The 22,436-nt window shown below is 39.6% G+C and overlaps 1 protein-coding gene across 4 annotated transcripts in view; it reads left to right on the top strand.

Annotated features, from left to right (window-relative positions):
* The first annotated feature begins 5,922 nt into the window (after window positions 1-5,922).
* Window positions 5,923-22,436, top strand: part of POLE4 (DNA polymerase epsilon 4, accessory subunit) — a 282,794-nt gene continuing 266,280 nt past the window's right edge. The window contains exons 1-5 of one of the 4 annotated variants that reach the window (XM_058683571.1): window positions 5,923-6,185; window positions 6,782-6,866; window positions 7,493-7,534; window positions 7,980-8,122; window positions 17,343-17,706. In XM_058683571.1, coding sequence (XP_058539554.1) covers window positions 5,976-6,185; window positions 6,782-6,866; window positions 7,493-7,534; window positions 7,980-8,074 — 432 coding nt within the window. In that variant the 5' untranslated portion in view covers window positions 5,923-5,975 and the 3' untranslated portion in view covers window positions 8,075-8,122; window positions 17,343-17,706. Of the gene's footprint in view, window positions 6,186-6,781; window positions 6,867-7,492; window positions 7,535-7,975; window positions 8,123-17,342; window positions 17,707-22,436 lie in introns of those variants that run through there. The other 3 variants (XM_058683570.1, XM_058683572.1, XR_009248485.1) reach the window with 3 other exon arrangements.

Genomic DNA, 22,436 nt, shown 5'->3' with positions numbered 1-22,436 from the left:
TTTGTATTTCCCTGATGATGACCAATGTTGAACACTTTTTCATGTGTCTGTTAGCCATCTGGATGTCTTTGGAAAAATGTCTGTTCATGTCTTTTGCCCATTTTTTCACTGGGTTATTTGTTTACTGGGTGTTGAGTTTGATAAGTTCATAGAGTTTGGATACTAACCCTTTATATGATATGTTGTTTGCAAATATCTTCTCCCATTCTGTCAATTGCCTTTAGTTTTGCTGATTGTTTCCTTCTCTGTGCAGAAGTTTTTTATTTTGATGAGGACCCAATAGTTCATTTTTGCTTTTGTTTCCCTTGCCTCCAGAGACATGTTGAGTAAGAAATTGCTGCAGCCAAGGTCAAAGAGGTTTTTGCCTGCTTTCTCCTAGAGGATTTTGATGGCTTCCTGTCTTACATTGAGGTCTTTCATCCATTTTGAGTTTATTTTTGTGTGTGGTGTAAGAAAGTGGTCCAGGTTCATTTTTCTGCATGTCGCTGTCCAGTTTTCCCAGCACCACTTGCTGAAGAGACTGTCTTTATTCCATTGGATATTCTTTCCTGCTTTGTCAAAGATTAGTTGGCCATACATTTGTGGGTCCATTTCTGGATTCTCTATTCTGTTCCATCGATCTGAGTGGTTTTTTTTTTTTTTTTGTGCCAGTACCATACTGTCTTGATGATTACAACTTTGTAATACAGCTTGAGGTCTGGGATTGTGATGCCTCCAGATTTGGTTTTCTTTTTCAAGATTGCTTTGGGTATTCAGGGTCTTTTCTGGTTCCATACAAATTTCAGGATTGTTTGTTCTAGCTCTGTGAAGAATGCTTGTGTTATTTTGATAGGGATTGCATTGACTATGTAGTTTGCTTTGGGTAGTATTGACATCTTAATATTTGTTCTTCCTATCCAGGAGCATGGAATATTTTTCCACGTTTTGTGTGTGTGTGTGTGTGTGTGTGTGTGTGTCTTCTTCAATTTCTTTCATAACCTTTCTATAGTTTTCAGCGTATAGACTTTTCACCTCTTTGGTTAGATTTATTCCTAGGTATTTTATGGGTTTTGGTGCAATTGTAAATGGGATCAATTCCTTGATTTCTCTTTCTGTTGCTTCATTATTGGTATATAGGAATGTAACTGATTTCTGTGCATTGGTTTTTTATCCTGTGACTGCTGAATTCATGGATCAGTTCTAGCTGTTTTTTGGTGGACTCTTTTGGGTTTTTCATGTAGAGTATCATGTCACCTGTGAAGAGTGAAAGTTTGACTTCCTCCTGGTCGATTTGGATGCTTTTTATTCCTTTGTGTTGTCTGATTGCTGAGGCTAAGACTTTCAGTACAATGTTGAATAACAGTGGCGAGAGTGGACATACCTGTCTTGTTCCTAACCTTAGGGGGAAAGCTCTCAGTTTTTCCCCATTGAGGATATTAGTGTTGGGTCTTTCATATATGGCTTTTATGATCTTGAGGTATGATCCTTCTATCCCTACTTCCTTGAGGGTTTTTATCAAAAAAGAATGCTGTATTTTGTCAAATGCTTTCTCTGCATCTATTGAGAGGATCATGTGGTTCTTGTCCTTTCTTTTATTGATGTGATGTATCACACTGATTGTTTTGCAGATATTGAACTGTCCTGCATCCCAGGTATAAATCCCACTTGGTCATGGTGGGATTATTAAAATTATAAAATTATTAAAAGAATAATTCTTTTAATGTGTTGTTGGATCTGGTTGGCTAGTATCTTGTTGAGGATTTTTGTATTCATATTCATCAGGGAAATTGGTCTGTAGTTCTCCTTTTTAGTAGGGTCTTTGGTTTTGGAATCAAGGTACTGCTGGCTTCATTGAAAGAGTTTGGAAGTTTTCCTTTCTCTTCCTCTGTCCTCTCTCCACAAAACAGCTCCCTACCCTCCATGGCTTTTCTCTTCCCCAGTTCACCTCTCAGAACTGTGCACTTGTGAAGTTCTGTGGCTCAAATTATGCAGATGTTTGTGTTAATCCTCAGATCAATTTCCTCTGTGTTCAAAATGGTTTAGTGCTGATCTAGCTGCATTTCAGGGATGAGACAAGCTCAGGGTCTCCATGCTTATCCACCACCTTAACTCCCCTCCAAATTATTATCATTTCAATCAAAGTTAGAAGGGAAGGATTGGGAACACTGCCTAAACAATATCTTTAAATACTGAATTAAGAGTAAACTATTCCTTTGTATCTTTTAAAGATTTAAAACACTTAAATTTTTTTTTTAACATTTATTCATCTTTGAGAGACAGAGTGTGAGTGGGGGAGAAGCAGAGAGAGAGGGAGACACAGCCTCCAGGCTTGAGCTGTCAGCACAGAGCCCGATGCAGGGCTCGAACTCACGGACTGCGAGATCATGACTGGAGCCGAAGTTGGACGCCCAACCGACTGAGTCATCCAGGCGCCCCAAAACACTTTTCCTTTTATTTCGTTCTTTTCTTTTTCTCCATATGCTTTCTCTTTCTGATGAGTTGACTTTCAAGTGCTTAAGCGATTCCTGCATCCCAAGGTTTCTATGGCCAGGTTCATATTTTTTTCTTTCTCTTTAAAACAGTCCTATGGATTTTTTTTACCTTGTGTTCCCTATGGTTTACTTAACATTTGACCCTCCAGAAGTGTGTGTGTGTGTGTGTACACATACATATATGTAAAATACATATATGTATATGTTAAAGCAACCAGATTAGGTCCAGGATGGAGTTGCTCATGCTAAGCCCCATGTCAGCAAGTCAAAACTTAACTAGTTTCTATGTTCCATTCTTCTAGAAAAGGAGGGCTTTTCTAGAAGCCCATCAATGCTTGCCTGCTGAACACAAGTTTTCTAACCTGGCTCTAAGACTTCTCTCTGCTCCATATAGGGAAACTAACCCTGCTTTAACCAATCAGCAAATGTCCAGTATAACTTCCTTACTCCTGTTCACTTTGGTCTGTAAAAATCTCTCGCCTTGTACAGATCTTCAGAGCTGCTTTCTATCTGCTAGGTTGGATGCTACCCAATTCACGAGTTGCTGAATAAAGTCAGTAAGATCTTTAATATTTACTCAGCTGAATCTTGCTCTTTAACACAGTGTTAAAAGCAAAAGACCCAAGATGGAGTCACAAATGCTAATGTCAGCAAACTTAAGACACTTTAGGCTCTCCCAGAAACGAAATCTTAATCAGAAATTATCTGATTAACACTAGTTAGGTAATATGCCTGATAGATACCTGCCATCTCCTAAAGGTAACCAATGTGCTTTTGTGCTTAGCACAACTTCCTCGTTCCTGCTCCCTTCCAGCCATAAGTCTTTCATTTTATACAGCTCCTCTGAGCTCTTTTCTATCTGTTAGGTTGGATGCTGCTCAATTCATGAAGTGTTGAATAAAGCCAGTAAGATCTTTAAAATGTACTCAGCTGAGTTTTAACAACATACAACACACATGCAATTATTTTATTTTTACAGTTTATTTTGAGAGACAGAGAGAATCCTAAGCAGGTTCTGCATTGTCAGTGCAGAGTCCAATGCGGGGCTCCAACTCATGAACTGTGAGATCATGACCTGAGCTGAAGTTGGATGCTTAACTGACTGAGCCACCCAGGTGTCCCAATATGAAATTATTTAAAATAATTCATAAATGAAATGTATTTCCACAAAATATATATCTGATGGATACAACTCTTATCCAAGGAGGGTAGATGATAACTTGTCTTAAATCATTAGTTTATCACATAAAATGTTCACATAATATTTCCTTTTTGCATTAATTTTCTTCTTGTAGCCTTTAAAGATAATTTTAGCCTTTCGTCCTATATGGTTGAAATGCAAACCTTTTTGTGTGTGTGTGTGTGTGTGTGTGTGTGTGTGGCTTTTTTGACCCCTGTTTTCCTGTTTCCTCTGTGCTTTTACCACTAAAATTCAAGGACAGTAAAACACGATTCCCCTTTTAACACGACATAGTGCCTTTCAACACTCATAGTCATGAACTGCTGTGTGGTCTAAATAAACGTCTTCTTATTGTGATGGTAAAGCCAAGGAAAGGAGAATGGAACTAGGCCAAGTGGACAACTGATGGGGGGGTGGGGAAGGAACTAGGGGAAGAAAGGGAAAGAAAGAGGAGGAAGTGGAAGAAGATAGGGAAAATATGGATAACAGAGAAAACTGGGAAGAAAGAGGGGTTAAAGAGAATCCTCCAAAAGCCAATTTGCCTCTACCCTTCAGGAAGTCTGAACTGAACCTGACCACAGTGGTCAATTCATTTATTATGTTAACTCAGAATTTAGGCAGCCATTAGTATTTAACTACTTTGACATAGTTAGAATATTGCTCCATGGAGTGTCCCACTGTAAGGGGACACAAGAATCTGGCTGTGCTTTTACGAATTTTGTGTGGAGCTTTCCCTGTGCAGGAGTGTCCACAAATGTAATCTGAAGGTGGACTCTGGACTGAGATCCTAAAAGAGATTGTAGTGAAATTTTCAGTGCCAGAGACTCCTTTCTGAAGGTTTTAATCTTGCCCAGCCTCTTGCTCTGCTCTATTGGAGCCTCTGCTAATCCAGTCATATAGCATTTACTACATCATTGATGAATGCAGAAACTAGATATTCTTTAATTCAACTGTATCTTGGTTTGACTACATTCTGCAGTGGATAAATTAGCCACTTTGTGTTTTAACTTCCTCAACTGTAAAATAAAGGTTAAAATACCACCTACTTCAAAAAGGGGATTACAAAAATCGTTACTCGATAAACACATAAATGTAAAGCACTTTGAACCATGCACATAGTAACCGCTAAAAAATGTGAGCTATTATAACAACAGACTTAGGTTAAAACTGTTATTGCAAACGTGAACTGATCTTTTATGCCAGATTTCAAACTTTGGTGTGGGGACTAATGGGGGGGTGGTGTGTGTTCTGAGAGTCTCTCTGCAGGTGTCTGTGACGTCAAAACTATTTTCTTAATACTAAGGTGCTATTTGCCCTTTTCATTCTCATTTGCTCAAGAAGATGCAGAGGAGTTTCCAGATCTATGTGAAAAGTGATAACGTGAACATACAGAAGCAGCTGGAGAATCCAACTGTCTTCTATTAAAGCCATACAGTCAAGAGATTTTCCTCATTAAACTTTTTTTTTGGAAGCACTTTGTGCTTGTCATAAAAAATGTTCACTTGTCATGAAAAACATTGTGTTAACGTGTAATGTATTAAATATTCTAAAACTGCTTTAATTTCGAATACAATAAATATCAATATAACCTACAGAAACAAAAGCTCTTTGCGATCCTTAGTAACTTCTAAGAGTGTAAACGGAGCCTGTGAACAAAAACTTTGAAAGCCAACACTGTGGTGCAACTCGCGACTGAACAAGCATGGACGGCTTGTGATCGCCACAACTTCATACTTTCCAGCCTCTGTGCTTTTTTCTTATGGTTTCCAGTCAGGACTGAAACTCTCCCATTTCTGCCTGCCAAGGTCCTACCTCCTTTTAGGGCATTTTGTTCTCCTTGACACTGGTCCAGATTTCGCGCCCTTCTCGGTACCCTTTTTCCCCAGTCCACTGCGCCCTCCGGAAAGCCCAGGCCTCGCAGGGGCACCTGCCCTTCTCAGCTTGGGCTATCACTTGCTTATCAGTTGACTGAGACATTCTTGCGGGCCAGGTCTGGGTTTCTCCAGACCAAGGATGCTCCTCCCCCGCACTAGCCGGGCCCAGCCACATTAGACCAGTAAGGGACGGTGCCTGGGCCCAACTAGGCCCCACAGGTTCACCGGTACCGGGAAAAGAGCCCGCGGTTGGTAGCGCGGTAGCGGAGCGGCGACGGCGCAGGGAGAGCCGCCACGCCCAGCCGGGAGTCCCGGGAGCTTCCAGCCGCGTAAGGGGCGGAGCCACGCGCCCACAGGGGGCGTGGCCTTCGGCGCGCGCGCGCGGGAAAGGGGCCGGCGTCGCATGCGCGCGCACAGTCGGCGGCCGCGCGCAGCACGCTTGGGGCCCGGATGGCGGCGGCGACTGCTGGAAATGGGACACCCCGCGAGGAGGAGGGGCCCAGTGGGGAGGCAGCGGCCCCGCCGCCGCAGGCCCCGACGAGTGTGCCCGGAGCTCGTCTCTCGAGGTTGCCGTTAGCGCGAGTGAAGGCCTTGGTGAAGGCGGACCCCGACGTGACCCTCGCGGGACAGGAAGCCATCTTCATTCTGGCACGAGCAGCGGTGCGGCGGGAGCGCGAAGGCCACACGGGGCTGCGGGGCGGGGAGGTGGCGAGGGGCGGGGAGGTGGCGAGGGGCGGGGCCGTGGCGAGGGGCGGGGCGTGGGGGGAACCTTCCTGGGGGCGGGGCTTAGCGGCGTCTTGGGAGGCTTGGGGAGAGGGGGAAGCCGGGGTGGAAGAGGCTCTGGACTGGGTGTGCGAAGAATGCGGAGGTGAGGGGCCGGGGCCAGATTCTGAGATAAAAGTCTAGGAGGGAACACTAGGGGAAAGAGACACATACTTTCAGTAGTTGTATTGGTTTGTTAACACACCTGCCTCTTCATTAGGGCACGGACAACGACTTTAAATTGCTTTTACAATGCCTGACACAGCTTGTGGGAATCTCAAGTGAATGAGTCTGGAGAATTTACAAGTGAGGGAGCAGGAACGTGTCACGTCCTACTGGGGTAGAGGGAATGGGAGCAGATCGTCATGAAGTCCAGACTGAGAACCTTTCCATGCACCTGAGCACCCCTCACCTCCTTCCCACCACTCAAATAGAAGAGCTCACAAGAATTGTGCTAGAACCCATTGCTACAACTCTCCCCTTGTGCCTCACAGGAATTATTTGTGGAGACCATTGCAAAAGATGCCTACTGCTGTGCTCAACAAGGAAAGAGGAAAACCCTTCAGAGGAGAGATTTGGGTAGAGTGTCACTGTGGTATTTGGTATCTGGGGGCAAAGAAGGGAGGGCTGGGGGAAGCCACCTCTGTAAGATGAAAGGTGCCACATCCCTTTGGACTGCCACAGTGATAGAAAGCCCTACCTTTAGAGCCCCAGTGCTTTGGGTGGCTGTATAGGTGGTGGGGTAGGGAATGAAAGGAGTCCATGTGTTGCTAAAGCTGATTATACCCCTTTATGCTGTCTGCTATGTTGAATCAGACTTGACACTTCTTTTTCCCATAGAAACTGGGGGTTTGATTTGTTTCTTTTTAGTTGGCAACCCTTGTACATGTGTAAACTTTTGTGTGTACCTTAATTCCACTTTCCCTTCATTTTGCCAGACTCTTCTTTGATGACTTTCAGAGCAAAGGGTTTCCCCTTACCGAACAGTGTTTACCTAGGGTTTTCTACTCTTGTAGAGAGGCAGCTGATATGTAAGATTTAGTGGTGGAGTAGAATGGATTCACAAAAGCAAGGGACAAATTTTATAAATGCCCTCATTTGCATAAAGCCTCATGCCCTTCACTATGTGGGTTGTGGTTTTTTTTTAAGAGGTTGGTGTCCAAATGACCAGAGTTAGTCAGGTGTCCCTTTACATTGTGTTTCAGATAATGCAATAGAAGCCGTGGATGAATTTGCTTTTCTGGAAGGTGAGTTCTCTATGGATGGATAATCATTTCCACCTGTCTTTCCCATGCAAATGAGCTGAGGTCAAAATCTTATAAAACTGCTATTTGGTTCTTCCTTGTCTGTATAGTGATAATTCTTTCTACTTCCCATTAAGATGGGAAAAACTAATATGTTAAATCTGGTGAGATCTAGCAATTCTAATTCTCTTGGGTCATTAGAACTTTTTCCTGAAAATTGCTAATTATAAAAAATGAGAGGCAATATAAGGACTCCAGTGGAGTTAGGTGCATTGAAAAGTTTGATTCATACTTTAATCTCCATTCCTAGATATAATCTTCCCTGTATCATAATGCTAGAGATCAGAAACAATTGCCAACATTTAAAGGGTTGCTTCTTGTTCTTTTTTCTTCTTCAGTCTGTATAACATTATTTAAAAAAATTTTTTTAATGTTTATTTTGAGAGAGAGCTCGCATGCTTGAGCGAGAGGGGCAGAGAGAGGGGGAAAGAGAGAGAATCCCAAGAATCCAGTACTGTCAGCTCAACGCGGGGTTCATCATGAGCTGAGCCGAAATCAAGAGTTGGACTCTTAACCGACTGAGCCACCCAGGTGCCCTATAGTTATTATTTTGCCACTGGGAGATTATGTACTTGCCTGTTTGTTGTTAAGAATTTTGGATTAAGTTGTGTACTAAGTCTTGTCATTGAAATAGAAAATATTTGAGATACCTTGTTTTAGCTATCTTCTTTCAGGGCTATTTCTCCTATTTAATTACTATATCTGATCGGCTTACTGTTCCCTGCACAAATTCTGCTTGAATATGTGAAAGCCGTGCACTTGCAGTTCATTCTTGCCCTTACAATACCAGGGTGTTCTCATTATCTCTTTCAAGCCTCATTATCTCCACAAATCCTTTGTGGCTTTATTTATTTCACTAGTTTTCTCTTTTGTTCTGTGTCATATATATCACTATTTTTCTCTTTTGTTCTGCGTCATATAATCTGGGCCTCTCACCCTTTTGATACATTCTTTTAAATGTGTTTCAAGATACATTTCCATAGCTAGCTTCAAGTCTAGATTATTGAGTATTCTTTCAGTTTGTAGGTCTGTCTTAACCCTTTTTTTGCTTACTCATTTTTCTTAGTAACTTGTTACCTGCCTACCTAAGGAAGGCAACTTCTTGTGACAGACTTCCCATCAGTTCTCCAAAAATGTTCAGAGCCTGCTTTACCAGCTCACTTTTAGTGACCAGTTTTTCAGAGTATATAATAAGATATGTATTTTAAAGAGATAACACTACAGACCTGTGGATGATGAATTGGAGGGTACCACAGAATAGAAGTGGAGAGATCTTATGTAGTTTTCCCCTCTATCCTCTTCCATGGCATAGAACTTAGCTTGGATTTTTATTTTTATTATTAATTTATTTGTTTATTTAAGTTTATTTATTTATTTTGAGAGACAGAGTGTGAGAGCACCTGCACAAGCCGGGGAGGGGCAGAGAGAGAATTACAAGCAGGTTCTGCACTGTCAGTGTAGAGCCTGCCTTGGCTGGTGGGGGGGTGGGGGTGGGGGGCTTGAACTCAACAAACCATGAGGTCATGACCTGAGCTTAAACCGAGTCAGGGTCCTTAACCAACTGAGCCACCCAGGTGCCCCTTAGGTTGGATTTTTCATAAACGGTCATTTATTGAGTGGTGGATGTATTCATTTTCATCTTCTGATCCAATAATCTCAGTAGTTGCATTCCTCTGTTCTCTCTACATTAATATATCTGAATTTTGGCCATTTTAGCATTTGTAGATTCAGTATTCTCTTATTTTGTACTTGGTAAAATCAATGTTCTTATGTCCTTAGATGTATATGTTCTAAGTAGAAAATTATTTTTTTTTCTTTTTTAATCAAGGCGATATGTATCCATGCTTGAAAATCAAATATCTAATGTCTTACAATGAAATGCAGCTGCTGCTCCATGCCCTTTTGTTGTTTCTGTTTTTTAGCTTTTTAAGTGGTCACTTACATTTCTAAATAATATGGTTCGTCTTTGGTTTTTCAACTATACATGTTATCTGTTAACTTCCTGCTGTGATAAATGAAGATTTGGGTAATCTGTACTGCTCCATAAATCCCTCTTCCCCCCTTCTGATTTTTGGTAGTTATGTCATTATTTTTATAATGTTGGACATTATAAAAGGAACAAATTCTTCCTTTGTTACCTTTACAGTTTACATAACACTAAAATATCTATTTTTTTGGTTAACTCTCCACTTTGGAAGGTATGACTATCAGTGAGCCTATCTCTTCCTTTCCCATTTTTTAACCCACTCTTAACTCTCACTTAGTGTCATTTATACTTATACTTTGACACTGTCAAGGCTAATAACATATCTTCTTGTCATAGTTAAATCTCCCATGCTTTACCTGTAGGTCAAGTAGTTGAAAAACAGTAATGTGGACACTACCACTACCCTTCCTGTCCTTTAATCCCTCTTAGACATGTCTTCCCTGCAGGCAACTGTTATTAGTTTCTTGGGTAATTTTCTGGATGTTATATGCAAAGGTATTGATATATGTATATTCTAAGCCTTTCCTTATGAACACAGATAACAAATGTAAAGGCAATAAATAACAAAATGAACACCATTGTAACCACCAGCTAGGTTAAGAGATAGAATAGCATCAGCCCCCAGAAGTTCCATATATATTCCTTCTTTGTGATAGATCTTCTTTCCATCCCCTTTGCTGACTTAACAGTATCCTGACTTTTTGGTAATTACTTACTTGATTTTTCTTTATAGTTTTAGCATATAAGCATGTATCCTTTAACAGTAGGATTTAGTTTTATATTTTTTTGAACTTTTTAAAAATGTAACCAAATCATCTATGTGGTTGTACATATCTCTTGTTTGTTTTTTGTGCTGTATGGCATGCGATTGTGTGACAGTATTACAATTGAGCCATTAAAAAAATTTTTTTTTTAATATTTATTTTTGAGAGAGAAAGAGAGAATGCAAGTCGGGTAGGGCAGAGAGAGGGAGTCACAGAATCCAAAGCAGGCTTCCAGACTCTAGGCTGTCAGCACAGAGCCCAATGTGGGGCTCGAACTCATGAACTGCAAGATCATGACCTAGCTGAAGTTGGATGCATAACCAACTGAGCCACCCAGGTGCCCCACAATTGAACCATTTTAATGTGGATATTTGGATAACTTTTTTTTCTGTTATAAACAATTCACTATGAACATTCTTACACATGTTTCTCCAGGTGTGTGTGTGTTTATGTATGTATGTATGTGGGTATAGATAAAATTGCTGGGATATAGGATATGTACAACTCCATCTTTTGTAGATACTGCTGTCTAATAGATACTGTTGTGTCTATTCCCATGCCCATACTTTTTGCATGCCTGATTGACATTTCTACCAAGAGCATATGATAATTCCCATTGTTTCTCATTCTCACCAACACTTGGGATTTAATTTCTGCCAGTCTGGTGGGGATGTTAATGATAATTGCATAGTACTTTTAATTTGCATTGCCCTGATTACTGGTGACATCTTCTCATATGTGTGTCCCTTTTTTGGGGGTGAGGTGGTGTCTTATTTTTATCTTGGATATTTTGTCTTTTTCCTTATTGATTTATAACTATAACTGTAATTATATATGTATATGCTTTTTCTCTTTTCTGGATATGAATCTTTTTCAGCATATGGGAAGCAGGTATCTTTTCCTGGTTTAGACTTGGCTTTTCACTGTTTAGAGTGCTTTTTGATAAATGAGGTTATTTTTTTAAGTTTATTTATTTTGAGAGAGAGGGAGAAAGGGCATGCACAAGTGGGAGGGGGCAGAGAGAGAGAGAGAGAGAGAGAGAGAGAGAGAATCCCAAACAGGCTCCAGACTGTCAGCTCCGAGCCTGATGTGGGGCTTGACCTCACTAACCATGAGATCATGGCCTGAACTGAAGTCAAGAGTCGGATGCTTAACTGACTGAGCCACCCAGCCACCCCAATAAATGAGTTCTTAATTAAAGATAGTCAAATGTGGGGGACCTGGGTGGCTCTGTTGGTTGAGCACCTGACTCAGGCTTAGGGCATGATCTCATGGTTAGTGAGTTCAGGCCCCACGTCAGGCTCGCTGCTGTCAGCACAGAGCACACTTCAGATCTAATGTCCCCATCTCTCTGCCCTCCCTTGTGCTCTGTCAAAAATAATTAAAACATTAACAAAAATAAAGATAGTCAAATGTATTAATGTTTTTCTTTATAGGTAATGCTCTTTGTTTTCCTGTTTAAGACTTTTTTCCCATCCATGTCATGAAGACATTCTCCTATATGCTAAAATTTTTGTAGTTTTCTTGTCTTTCATAAAACTTTAGTTGACTTTTTGTGTATCAGACTGAAGTGAGGGTCAATTTATTTTTTTTCTTATTATTTACATAGACACTTCTCCATATTATTTTCTTTGCAGTGCTACTTTTGTTAGAAATCAGGGCTGTTTCTGGGCTTTCTGTTGTGTCTATTCCCATGCCCATCGCACACAGTCTCAATTATAGTTGCTTTATTTGAAAGAACAAATCTTCCCACCTTCTTTAAGTGTCTTGACTATTTTAAGTTCTTTGCACTTTCATGCATATTTTAAGATCTGCTTGTCAAATTCCATGTAAAAAGCGTATCGGTGGGGATTGTATTGAATCTGTAGATTATTTAGGGGGAGAAACTATATTTTTACAATAGTGAATCTTTCAGTCCATGAACATGGTCTATTTCTCCATTTATTTAGATCTTTAATGTTTAAAAACCTTTTTTTTTTAATTCATTTTTGAGAGAGACAGAGACAGCGTGAGTGGGGGAGAAGCAGACAGAGGGAGATAGAATCCCAAGCAGCCTCCACACTGTCAGTGCAGAGGCTGATGTGGGACTTGTACTTATGAAACCATGAGATCATGACCTGAGCCAAAACTAAGAGTCAGATGCTTAACTGACTGAGCCACCCAGGTGCCCCTTTAATTAAGGTTTTTTTATTTTCTGGGAAGAAATCTTGATGTATTTTGTTAGATGCTTTCTTTATTTAATAATTTTGATGCTCTTGTTACTGGTATCTTTCTAAGAAAAAAATAATTTTCTGAATGTTGATAGTATAGAAATATAATTGGTTTTCTGTGTTAATTTTGTGCCTAGCATCTTGTTTAACTCTAATTATTTCTGTTGATTCTTTTGGATTTCCTTAGTTACACAGTAATATCCACTAGTAGTGACAATTTTGTGAAATTTTCCCAATCCTTTTCTTTTTAATTTCTTCTTGCCCTAGAATCTCCAGTCTAATGTTGAATAGATGTGCTGATAGCAGTCATCTTGATTTCAAAGGGGAAGCTTTCAGTGTTTCCCCATTAATTATACTTAACTCTAAGGTTTTTTGTAGTTTAATTTTAATAGATTGCAAATGCTCTATCAATGTTTATAAAGAGAGATTGGAGATTTTTTTCATATCGAATGTGAGCCTCATACAAATTAGTTGGAGAGTATGTATATCTTTTTGATCTGTTCTTTAGAAAATTTGTAAGATTGGAATTATTTCTTATTTGAATGGTATAATTCATCAGTGAAGCCATCTGAGCCTAGAATTTTCCTTGTGGGAAGATTTTTGATTGATGTTTTTGGATGGTATTGGGACCATTCTGATTTTATTTTCTTTTCTTGAGGTCGTCTTGCCCTGCTTCCCCCCATAAGAGTTGTAGTTTTTCTAGGAATTTTACATTTTATCTAAATTTTCAAATTTGTCGGCATAAAGTTCTTCATAGTACAGCTAACCCTTGAATAGCACAGGTTTTTTGTTTGTTTTAAATTTATTTATTTTCAGAGAGAGAGCATGTATGTGCAGGAAGGGCAGAGGGAGATGGAGAGAGAATCCCAAGCAGACTCTAAGTGCTGTCAGCACAGAGCCTGATGTGTGGCTTGAACCCACAAACCTGTGAGATTATAACCTGAGCTGAAATCAAGATTTGGACGCTTAACCTAGTGAGCCACCCAGGTGCCTCTGTTTGTTTTTAAAGTTTATTTTTCTTTTTCTTTAGTACTTTCTGTACCCAGCATGGGGCTTGAACTCACAACCCTAAGATCAAGAGCCATCTGCTCTTCTGACTGAGCCAGCCAGGCACCCCAAGTGGGCATTTTTTTTTTTTTTTTTTTTTAAGTAGGCTCCATGACGAGTGTGGAGCTTGAACTCATGACCCTGAGATTAAGAGTCACATGCTGTATTGACCGAGCCAACCAGGTACCCTAAATGGTACAGGTTCGAGCTGCTTCAGTATATGTGGATTTTTTTTACAGTACAGCCCTATAAATGTATTTTTCCTTCCTTATTTTATTATTAACATTTTTTTCTAGGTGACTATATTGTAATAATACAGTATAGTAATGCATATGACATACAAAATATGTGCTAATCAACTGTGTTATTGGTCAGCAGTAGGCTATTAGCAGTTAAGTGTTTGAACATTTTATATTTATAAATTGATCATTGTTACTTTTGTTTGTGCTTTTTGCCTTAAAGATTATTTTGTTTAATATTTTTAAAACTTACAAGCTTTCTTTTGTTAGTATTTGAATGGTGTGTATTTTTCTTGTTTAAAAAATTTTTACCTTTCCGTATTTATAAACGGTATAATTGGATTATTTTTAAAACTTTAGGCTGACAGTCTTTGGAGCACTTAGTTCATTTATGTTTAATGCAATTAGTGATATATATGGGTTTATATATAAACCATATTTTTTTGGTTTATATAAATCTACCATATTATTTTGTGTTTCCCATTTGTCCTATTTTATGGTTTTTTTTTTTTTTTTTTTTTTTTTTTAGTTTTTTGCCCTTGTTTTAAGTATAATTTGTTATTTCATTTTTCCCTCTATCCGGAAAGTATATACTCTCTCTTTTTTTTTAAAGTTATTTATTTTTTTTGAGAGAGAGAAAGAGCAGGTGAGCGTAGCACAGGGAGAGGCAGAGAGAGAGGGAGAGAATTCCCAGCAGGCTCTGCCCTGTGAGCGCAGAGCCAGAGCGAGACCTAGAACCAGAATTGGGGTTTGAATTCCTCTAGTTCAATTCCACATTGTTGCAAATGGCAAGATTTTATTCTTTTTCATCACTGAGTAATACTCCATTGTGTATATATACCGCATCTTCTTTATCCATTCATCAGTCGATGGACACTTGGGCTCTTTCCATACTTAGGCTATTGTCAGTAGTGCTGCTATAAACATTGGGATGCATATGCCCCTTTGAAACAGCACACCCGTATTCCTTGGTAATGCCTAATAGTGCAATTGCTGGGTCGTAGGGTAGTTCTATTTTTAATTTTTTGTGGAACCTTCATAGTGTTTTCCAGAGTGCCTGCATTCCTATATTTTACTTTGGTTTTTAAAGGCATCTTGCTGAATATAGAATTTTAGGTGGAAAGTTAATTTTATAATATTGAAGATCTCATTCTGTGTTTCGACTTCATTGTTTCTGTTTAGAAATCACTGTTAATCTGTTAATCGTTTGAAGCTAATTTGTCCCTGTTTTGGATACTTTTAAGATTTTTGTATTTGTCTTTGATATTTTGGTAGTTTTACTTGGATGTATCTAGGTGCTGATTTCCCTCTATGTATCTGCTGCTTAGGCTTCTTAAATCTACGGATTGATGTCTTTTATCAGCCCTGGAGAAATCTCAGCTTGTATCTTTTCAGATAATGGCTCTGCTTTGTTCTTTCTCCTTTCTCATTAAGATTTCCATTAAATGTATGTTAAACCTCAGTCATAATTTTGCCTCTCTGTGCTGCATTCTGTGTAGTTTTTTTCTGATCTCCCAGTTTATTAATTCTGTCTCCAGTGAATTGTCTCCTTTAAACTTTTCTGTTAATTTTTTAGTTTGATTTTGTATTTTCAGTTCTGTGAATTCCATTTGCCTGTTTGTTATTTGTATTTGCTCCAGGTGTTTTGAAGCTAGTCTTTTATTTGTTTAAACAAAGTAAGTGTAGTTGTTTTATAGTCTCCAGTCTTATTAATATCCAAAGCATTTTTGAGGCCGATTTATTTTATTTTTTTTCCTGACTTGTTTCTGTTGATATTGTTTCATAGTCTTTTTTCCTCTTTATGCCTAGCTTTCTTGATGTATTGGTCAATGTACTTGAATAAATTATTTTATGGATAGTTTGAGGCTTGTATGATGAAACCTTTCTCCAAAGAAGATTTTCATTTGCTGCTGCAAGGCACCTAGGGGAATGTATTAATCTCCTTAATCCAGATCCAAGACTTGAGGATTCTTGGTTCTCCGTGGTAATCTATGTGAACCCTGATGGCAAGTCTGTGAAGGGGCTGATTTAATTCTAGTGCAGTGTTACTCTGAGGGTGCCACTTTTTGGGACTGTAGCTTTTTAAAAAATCAGACCTTCTCTCTTGGGCACACTCTTAGATTTGACTCTTGATTTGCTCAGCCAAAATTTCTCAGCTCTATCTTTTGGACGGCAAATGATCTTAGGGCAAAAACAGGTTTGGAGGCTGGGTTTACTTTGTGTTCTTGCCTTGTCTAGATTTTAGATTTCACTTTTATTGCTGCCTCTTCAGTGCTTGAAGGATTTTCTTTTTAAAAATATTTCAATCAGGTTTATCAGTTGATCTCAGCAGGAATTTGCCTTTATCACAGAGGCTATTTCTGTTTTTCTTTTTTAACTTAGAGGTATTTTTGCTTGGTTTTCTTGTGTTCTTTTCTGAATTATCTGTTTTATTCTAGGGTTTTGTTTTTTTTTAATAAATTTTAATTTTTCCTTTCTCTCTAGTCTGCCCAGTAATTTCCATTCCGTTTAGGAATGAGGTAGTTAAGAAGTCTGTTCGGAAGCTGTGTGTGTATGGGAAGGTGGTTTTTGCCTGGCACTTTTACTTTAGGGTGGGCTGGGGTGGGACCAGATGTTAAGCTGGGGTCTGGAAAGCCTTACTTTGGGGAGCTGGCATTTTCAGAGGCTCCTGTAGTTCTTCAGGTAATTCATTTAGTTTATTAGAAGAGAACCCCTGATTTTTTCCCATTTTGTTTTCTGGTAATGCTCCATGCTGGAAGGGTTGTAGGGAGATGGGGCCAGCTGTTTCTTATGTAGACCCTCAGGTCACTAACCTTTCTGACCTATTTCTTTCTGTCATTCCTGGTGTCTGAGTCTGGCTGGAACTTCCCCAAGGCTCTCCTAGGCGATGGGCTCCCACCTCTGTTGCCCCCCTCTATTCATTCTAGGCTGATTTGTTTTTCTATTTATAAACATACTTCAATCAGATTTCTATTCAGCTTTTTGTTGAAATCTCTTAACTGCTGATGGGCCCCATTCTTTATTGTGGATTTATACCTTCTTAAAACCTTTTATTTCTTTTGAATGGAATCTTGGAAGGGAGGGCATACAAATTTGTGAGCTCAGTCTCCCATCTTGAACTGGAAGTTTCTCAAAAGGTTATGAACTTTTTGCTTAGAAAACCTTTCTCCTTTATTCTGTATTAATCACACTTTGTATGGAATCCCCAAATGCTCATTAACTAACACAACAACTTCTTTGCTCTGTTCCCCACATCTCATTCTAACTCTCTAGACCTGTATGCTTAACTCTCAGCTGCCCACTTTCTGTAGTGACATGTTCTTTCTCTGAGATCTTTTGGATGGATATTCCCCCAAATGAGTAATTTGATCTTAGAGAATTGCCAGTACCAGAGCAGCTTCTACTCTAACTTTGCCCAGTTTGTGACACTCATCCAGTTCTTGAGGCACCTTGCTTTACATGTTGCTCTTTGTTTTTGTTTTTGTTTTTGTTTTTGTTTTAAAGGAACTTTGGATTGATTGCTGAGCTGGGCAGTTTTGTGAGCCTTTGGATTGATTGCTGAGCTGGGCAGTTTTGTGAGCCTTCACCTGCGTCCTTCGGACAGCCCCTCTCCTGCAGGCCTCATCTTTGAAGAACGGAGTATTTGGAATATTGTACTTATATGCTTTTCCTGTCCTGCCTTCACCTAAGCCGAGATAAGCAGAGATCTCACATGTTAGCTTTTCTCTACAAGGTCTTCCACCTACTGTGTCTTCCATTTAGGCTTGGATGCAGCCTATGCTGTTTGAGGCAGAGAAAAAGAAAATGATTTGTGTAGGTTGCTTAATGAATGATGAGGAACATAATAAAGGTTTCTGATCAATTTCAACATAGTGTGTTTTATAATCTTGCCTTTGTCCTTGTCGCTGTGACCAGAGGACCACCATGCCCAGTTACAGATCTTTCCGATCTTCCTTGCCAGCCGTTCTAAACCTCATTCCTTTGATTTATTTGCTTCTTTTTCCCCCAGTATGTCACCAGAATGTGATTCCAGGATTTATGGGATGCCACTTAAGTTCTTCAGAAGTTTAAATAAATGTGATCATAGTTTTAAAATCAGTTAAAATTTTAACAGCTTTATTGAGATATAATGTACATACTGTACCATTCCCCATTTAAAGTGTACATTTTAGTAGTTTTTAGTACATTCACAGATATGTGCAGCTATCACCACACTCAATTTTAAAATATCTTCATATTGATGGAATCATATGATTTATGGTATTTTGTGTCTGGCATCTTTCACTTAGATAATGTTTTCAGGGTTTGTTTATATTGTAGTATGTATCAGTACCCATTCCTTTTTTTATTTTTTAAATTGTGGCAAAATACACATCATGTGACATTTATTGTTTTAACCATTTTTAAGTGTACAGTTTTGTGGCATTAAGTATATTCACACTGTAGTGCAACTGTCACCACCATCCATTTTCAAAACATTTTTCATACTCTGAAACTGCAACTGTAGCCATTAAATAATAACTGCTCATTCTCCCCTCCCTTAGGTCCTGTTAAATTTTGGTTTTTAAGGGAAGGCTTGGGTGATCTAGCAGGAAGGAGGCAAAGTACTTGGAGAGTAGTGGTTAAAGAGAGCAGCAGGAAGCTGATTTAAACACTTGATCATTTTTCAGATTCATCTGTGGCATTTGTTTAAAATGCCCATTTCTAGGACCCCTAGGCCTAATAAATTAGAATCTCAGGGGGTGGAGCTCCAAGAATCTCTCTTATTATTTTTTTTCAAACAAATTCCCCAAGAAATTTTCTTCCCACCACTGGTTCACAGACTAGTCTACAGGAAAATGTAAATCTCCCTCCTAAGGGCAGGGGGAGATGAAGTATGTAGAATGTCTAGAATAGAGAGGAAGTGAAGGAAAACAACCACCACTCTTTAAGAAGTAAGGGGTAGGGGGGACCTGGATGGCTTAGTCTCTTATGCCTCTAACTTGGTTTCGGCTCAGGTCGTGATCTCAAGGTTGTGAGATCAAGGCCTGCGGTGTTGGACTCCTTGCTGGATGTGGACCCTGCTTGAGATTCTCTCCCTTTTCCGTCCCTCCCCAGCTCGTGCTACCTCTCTCTTCCCCCCCCCCCCAAAAAAAAAACCCAAAAAAAGTGAGAGGGGAACACCAGATATTGTAGGTCACCTGGTGAAGGTCCTGTATCACGGAAAGGACTGGGCACACAAAGGTGCAGAGAAAGATTCAAACCAAAGGAGGGCCCCAGTGAGACAGTCTGCAAAGCTGTTTGTTGAATCTATTTAATGTATTGGTGATCTCTAGTACATCAACACTTCTTGTCTATACAGTACTCACGATGCGCAATACCTGGCCCATGAGTCCTGCATGCATGTCTTTTGAACTGATTCATCATTTATAAAATAGCCAGTGTCATGGTAAGAAGTGGTCTTGGAATGCTGCCATAAAGCCTGCAGGTGACCTAGGAATTCAGAGGCTCCTACATTCCTGGGCCATAACCAGTAGGAGGAGGCTGACTCCCTGAGCCCTTGGTAAAGGCAGCCACCATTAGACCACCATTTGGTAGATGTGTTCTCTTCTGCCAGATGAGGTTAAGGTTGTGACAGTTTTAGGAATTTTCCTTGGAGTTTCCTGAGAAATGACAGTTACACTTTTCCTCTGGATTCTGGCCCAGAAGCCTCCAGACGCTAAATAGTGTATCAATTGCAATATAGAATTCTTGCTGCTCTTTCATTGCAAGCTACCTGAACCTCAGGCATGTGTTGTCCCTGTATGCAAGATCTGGTGAAATGCAAAGGAAACAAGTATGAGGCTCTGCTCAGAAGTGCATGATCAAAGCCGTTTGCTCATAATAATATGCTCCAGTATGTGAGTGATGGTAGATCTCCCCAGGAATTTGGAAATAAGCTAGGAGGATTACCTTTTGAAAGTGGAACCTCTAAGGCTTTTCAGAGGCTAAATGGCTCCCAGACTCAGACCTGATCAAATACATCAAGAAGAATCTGCCAGTCAGTAGAGGGCACTGGTTAGTTATGAACAATAGGAAGGAGTCCCAGAGACAAATTGATAGGGCTCATTCTCCACTAGGTAGGGTAGCTTGAACCTTAGTGCTCCGAGGTGTTGACCAACTGTGTCATCCTGTCCCATTCAGGTGCCTTCAAACACTGTAGTCATATCCAATGTCCATGGGGTCATTGTGGGATCTAGGCTCCTTCCATCCAATTGCTTTGTCAGTCCCTTCTATGTTGTACTGTCTAAGAGAACTTTCTGTGATGATGGAAATGTTCTGTATCCATGCTGTAGCCACCTACCAGCAACATGTGGCTACCACACATGTGGTTAGCGTAACTGAGGAACTAAATTTTTTAATTAATTTTTAATTTATTTAAGTTTTTATTTTGTTATGTATGTATGTATTGTCAAGTTAGCTAACATACAGTGTAGTCTGGGCTTCAGGAATAGATTTCCGTGATTCATCACTTTCATACCATAGCCAGTGCTCATCCCAACAAGTGCCCTCCTCAATGCTTATCACCCATTTTCACCATCCCCACAACCCCCCACCCCCATAACCTTCAGTTTGTTCTCTGTATTTAAGATACTTTTATGGTTTGCCTCCCTTTCTGTATCTTATTTTTCCTTCCCATCCCCATGATTATCTAAAATTCCACATATGAGTGAAATCATATATCTGTCTTTTTCTGACTTATTTCGCTTAGCATAAAATACCCTCCAGTTCCATCCATCTTGTTTCAGATGGCAGGATTTCATTCTTTTTCATTGCTGAGTAGTATTCCATTATATATATATACCACATCTTCTTTATCCATTCATTAGTTGATGGACGTTTGGGCTCTTTCCATACTTTGACTATTGTGGATAGTGCTGCTATAAACATTGGGGTGCATATGCCCCTTCGAATCAGCACTCCTGTATCCTTTGGATAAATACCTAGTAGTGCAATTGCTGGGTTGTAGGGTAGTTATTTTTAATTTTTTGTAGAACCTCCACATTGTTTTCTAGAGTGGCTGTACCAGTTTGCATTCCCACCAACAGTGCAAGAGGGTTCCCCTTTCTCCACATCTTCACCAACATCTGTTGTTTCCTGAGTTGTTCATTTTAGCCACTCTGACCAGTGTGAGGTTGTCTCATTGTGGTTTTGATTTGCATTTCCCTGATGATGAATGATGTTGAGCATCTTTTCGTGTGTCTGTTTGCCATCTGAATGTTGTCTTTGGAAAAGTGTTTGTTCATGTCTTCTGCCCATTTTTTCACTGAATTATTTGTTTTTTGGGTGTTGAGTTTGGTTAAGTTCTTTATAGATTTTTGATACTAACCCTTTATCTGATATGTCATTTGCAAATATCTTTTCCCATTCTGTTGCAGCTTTTTAGTTTTGTTGATTGTTCCCTTTGCTGTGCAGAAGCTTTTTATCTTGATGAGGTCCCAATAGTTCATGTTTGCTTTTGTTTCCCTTGCCTCTGGAGACATGTCAAGTACGAAGTTGCTGTGGCTGAAATCAAAGAGGTTACTGCCTGTTCTCTCCTGTAGGATTTTGATGGTTTCCTGTCTCACATTTAGGTCTTTCATCCATTTTGAATTTATTTTTGTGTATGGTATAAGAAAGTGGTCCAGTTTCATTCTTCTGCATGTTGCTGTCCAGTTCTTCCAGTACCATTTGCTAAAGAGACTGTCTTTTTTCCAATGGATGTTCTTTCCTGCTTTGTCAAAGATTAGTTGGCCATCCATTCTTGATCCATTTCTGAGTTCTCTATTCTTTTCCATTGGTCTATGTGTCTGTTTTTGTGCCAATACCATGCTGTCTTCATGATTACAGCTTTATAATACAGGCTAAAGTCCAGGATTGTGATGCCTCCAGCTTCGTTTTTGTTTTTGTTTTTTTTTTCAACATTGACTGTTTGGGGTCTTTTGTGGTCCCATACAAATTTTATTTTATTTAAAAAAAAATTTTTTTTAAACATTTATTTATTTTTGAGACAGAGAGCATGAACAGGGGAGGGGCAGAGAGAGAGGGAGACACATAATCTGAAACAGGCTCCAGGCTCTGAGCGGTCAGCACAGAGCCCGATGCAGGGCTCGAGCTCACAGACTGTGAGATCATGACGTGAGCCGAAGTCGGACGCTTAACCGACTGAGCCACCCAGGTGCCCCCCCCCCCATACAAATTTTAGGATTGATTGTTCTAGCTCTGTGAAGAATGCTGGTACTATTTTGATTGGGATTGCATTGAGTGTGTAGATTGCTTTGGGTAGTATTGACATTTTGAAAATATTTGTTCTTCCAGTCCATGGGCATGGAATGTTTTTCCATTTCTTTGTGTCTTCTTTTCTTCAATTTCTTTCATAAGCTTTCTGTAGTTTTCAGTGCACAGATCTTTTACCTCTTTGGTTAAGTTTATTCCTAGGTATTTTATGGTTACTGGTGCAATTGTAAATGGGATAGATTCCCTGATATCTCTTTCTGTTGCCTCATTATTGGTGTATAGAAATGCAACCGATTTCTGTACATTGATTTTATATCCTGCGATTTTGCTGAATTCATGTATCAGGTCTAGCAGTTTTTGGCT

The sequence above is a fragment of the Neofelis nebulosa genome, chromosome 9 (genome assembly GCF_028018385.1).
Source record: "Neofelis nebulosa isolate mNeoNeb1 chromosome 9, mNeoNeb1.pri, whole genome shotgun sequence".
In the NCBI taxonomy this organism is placed as follows: domain Eukaryota; kingdom Metazoa; phylum Chordata; class Mammalia; order Carnivora; family Felidae; genus Neofelis; species Neofelis nebulosa.
This window is presented reverse-complemented; position numbering and strand designations above follow the sequence as displayed.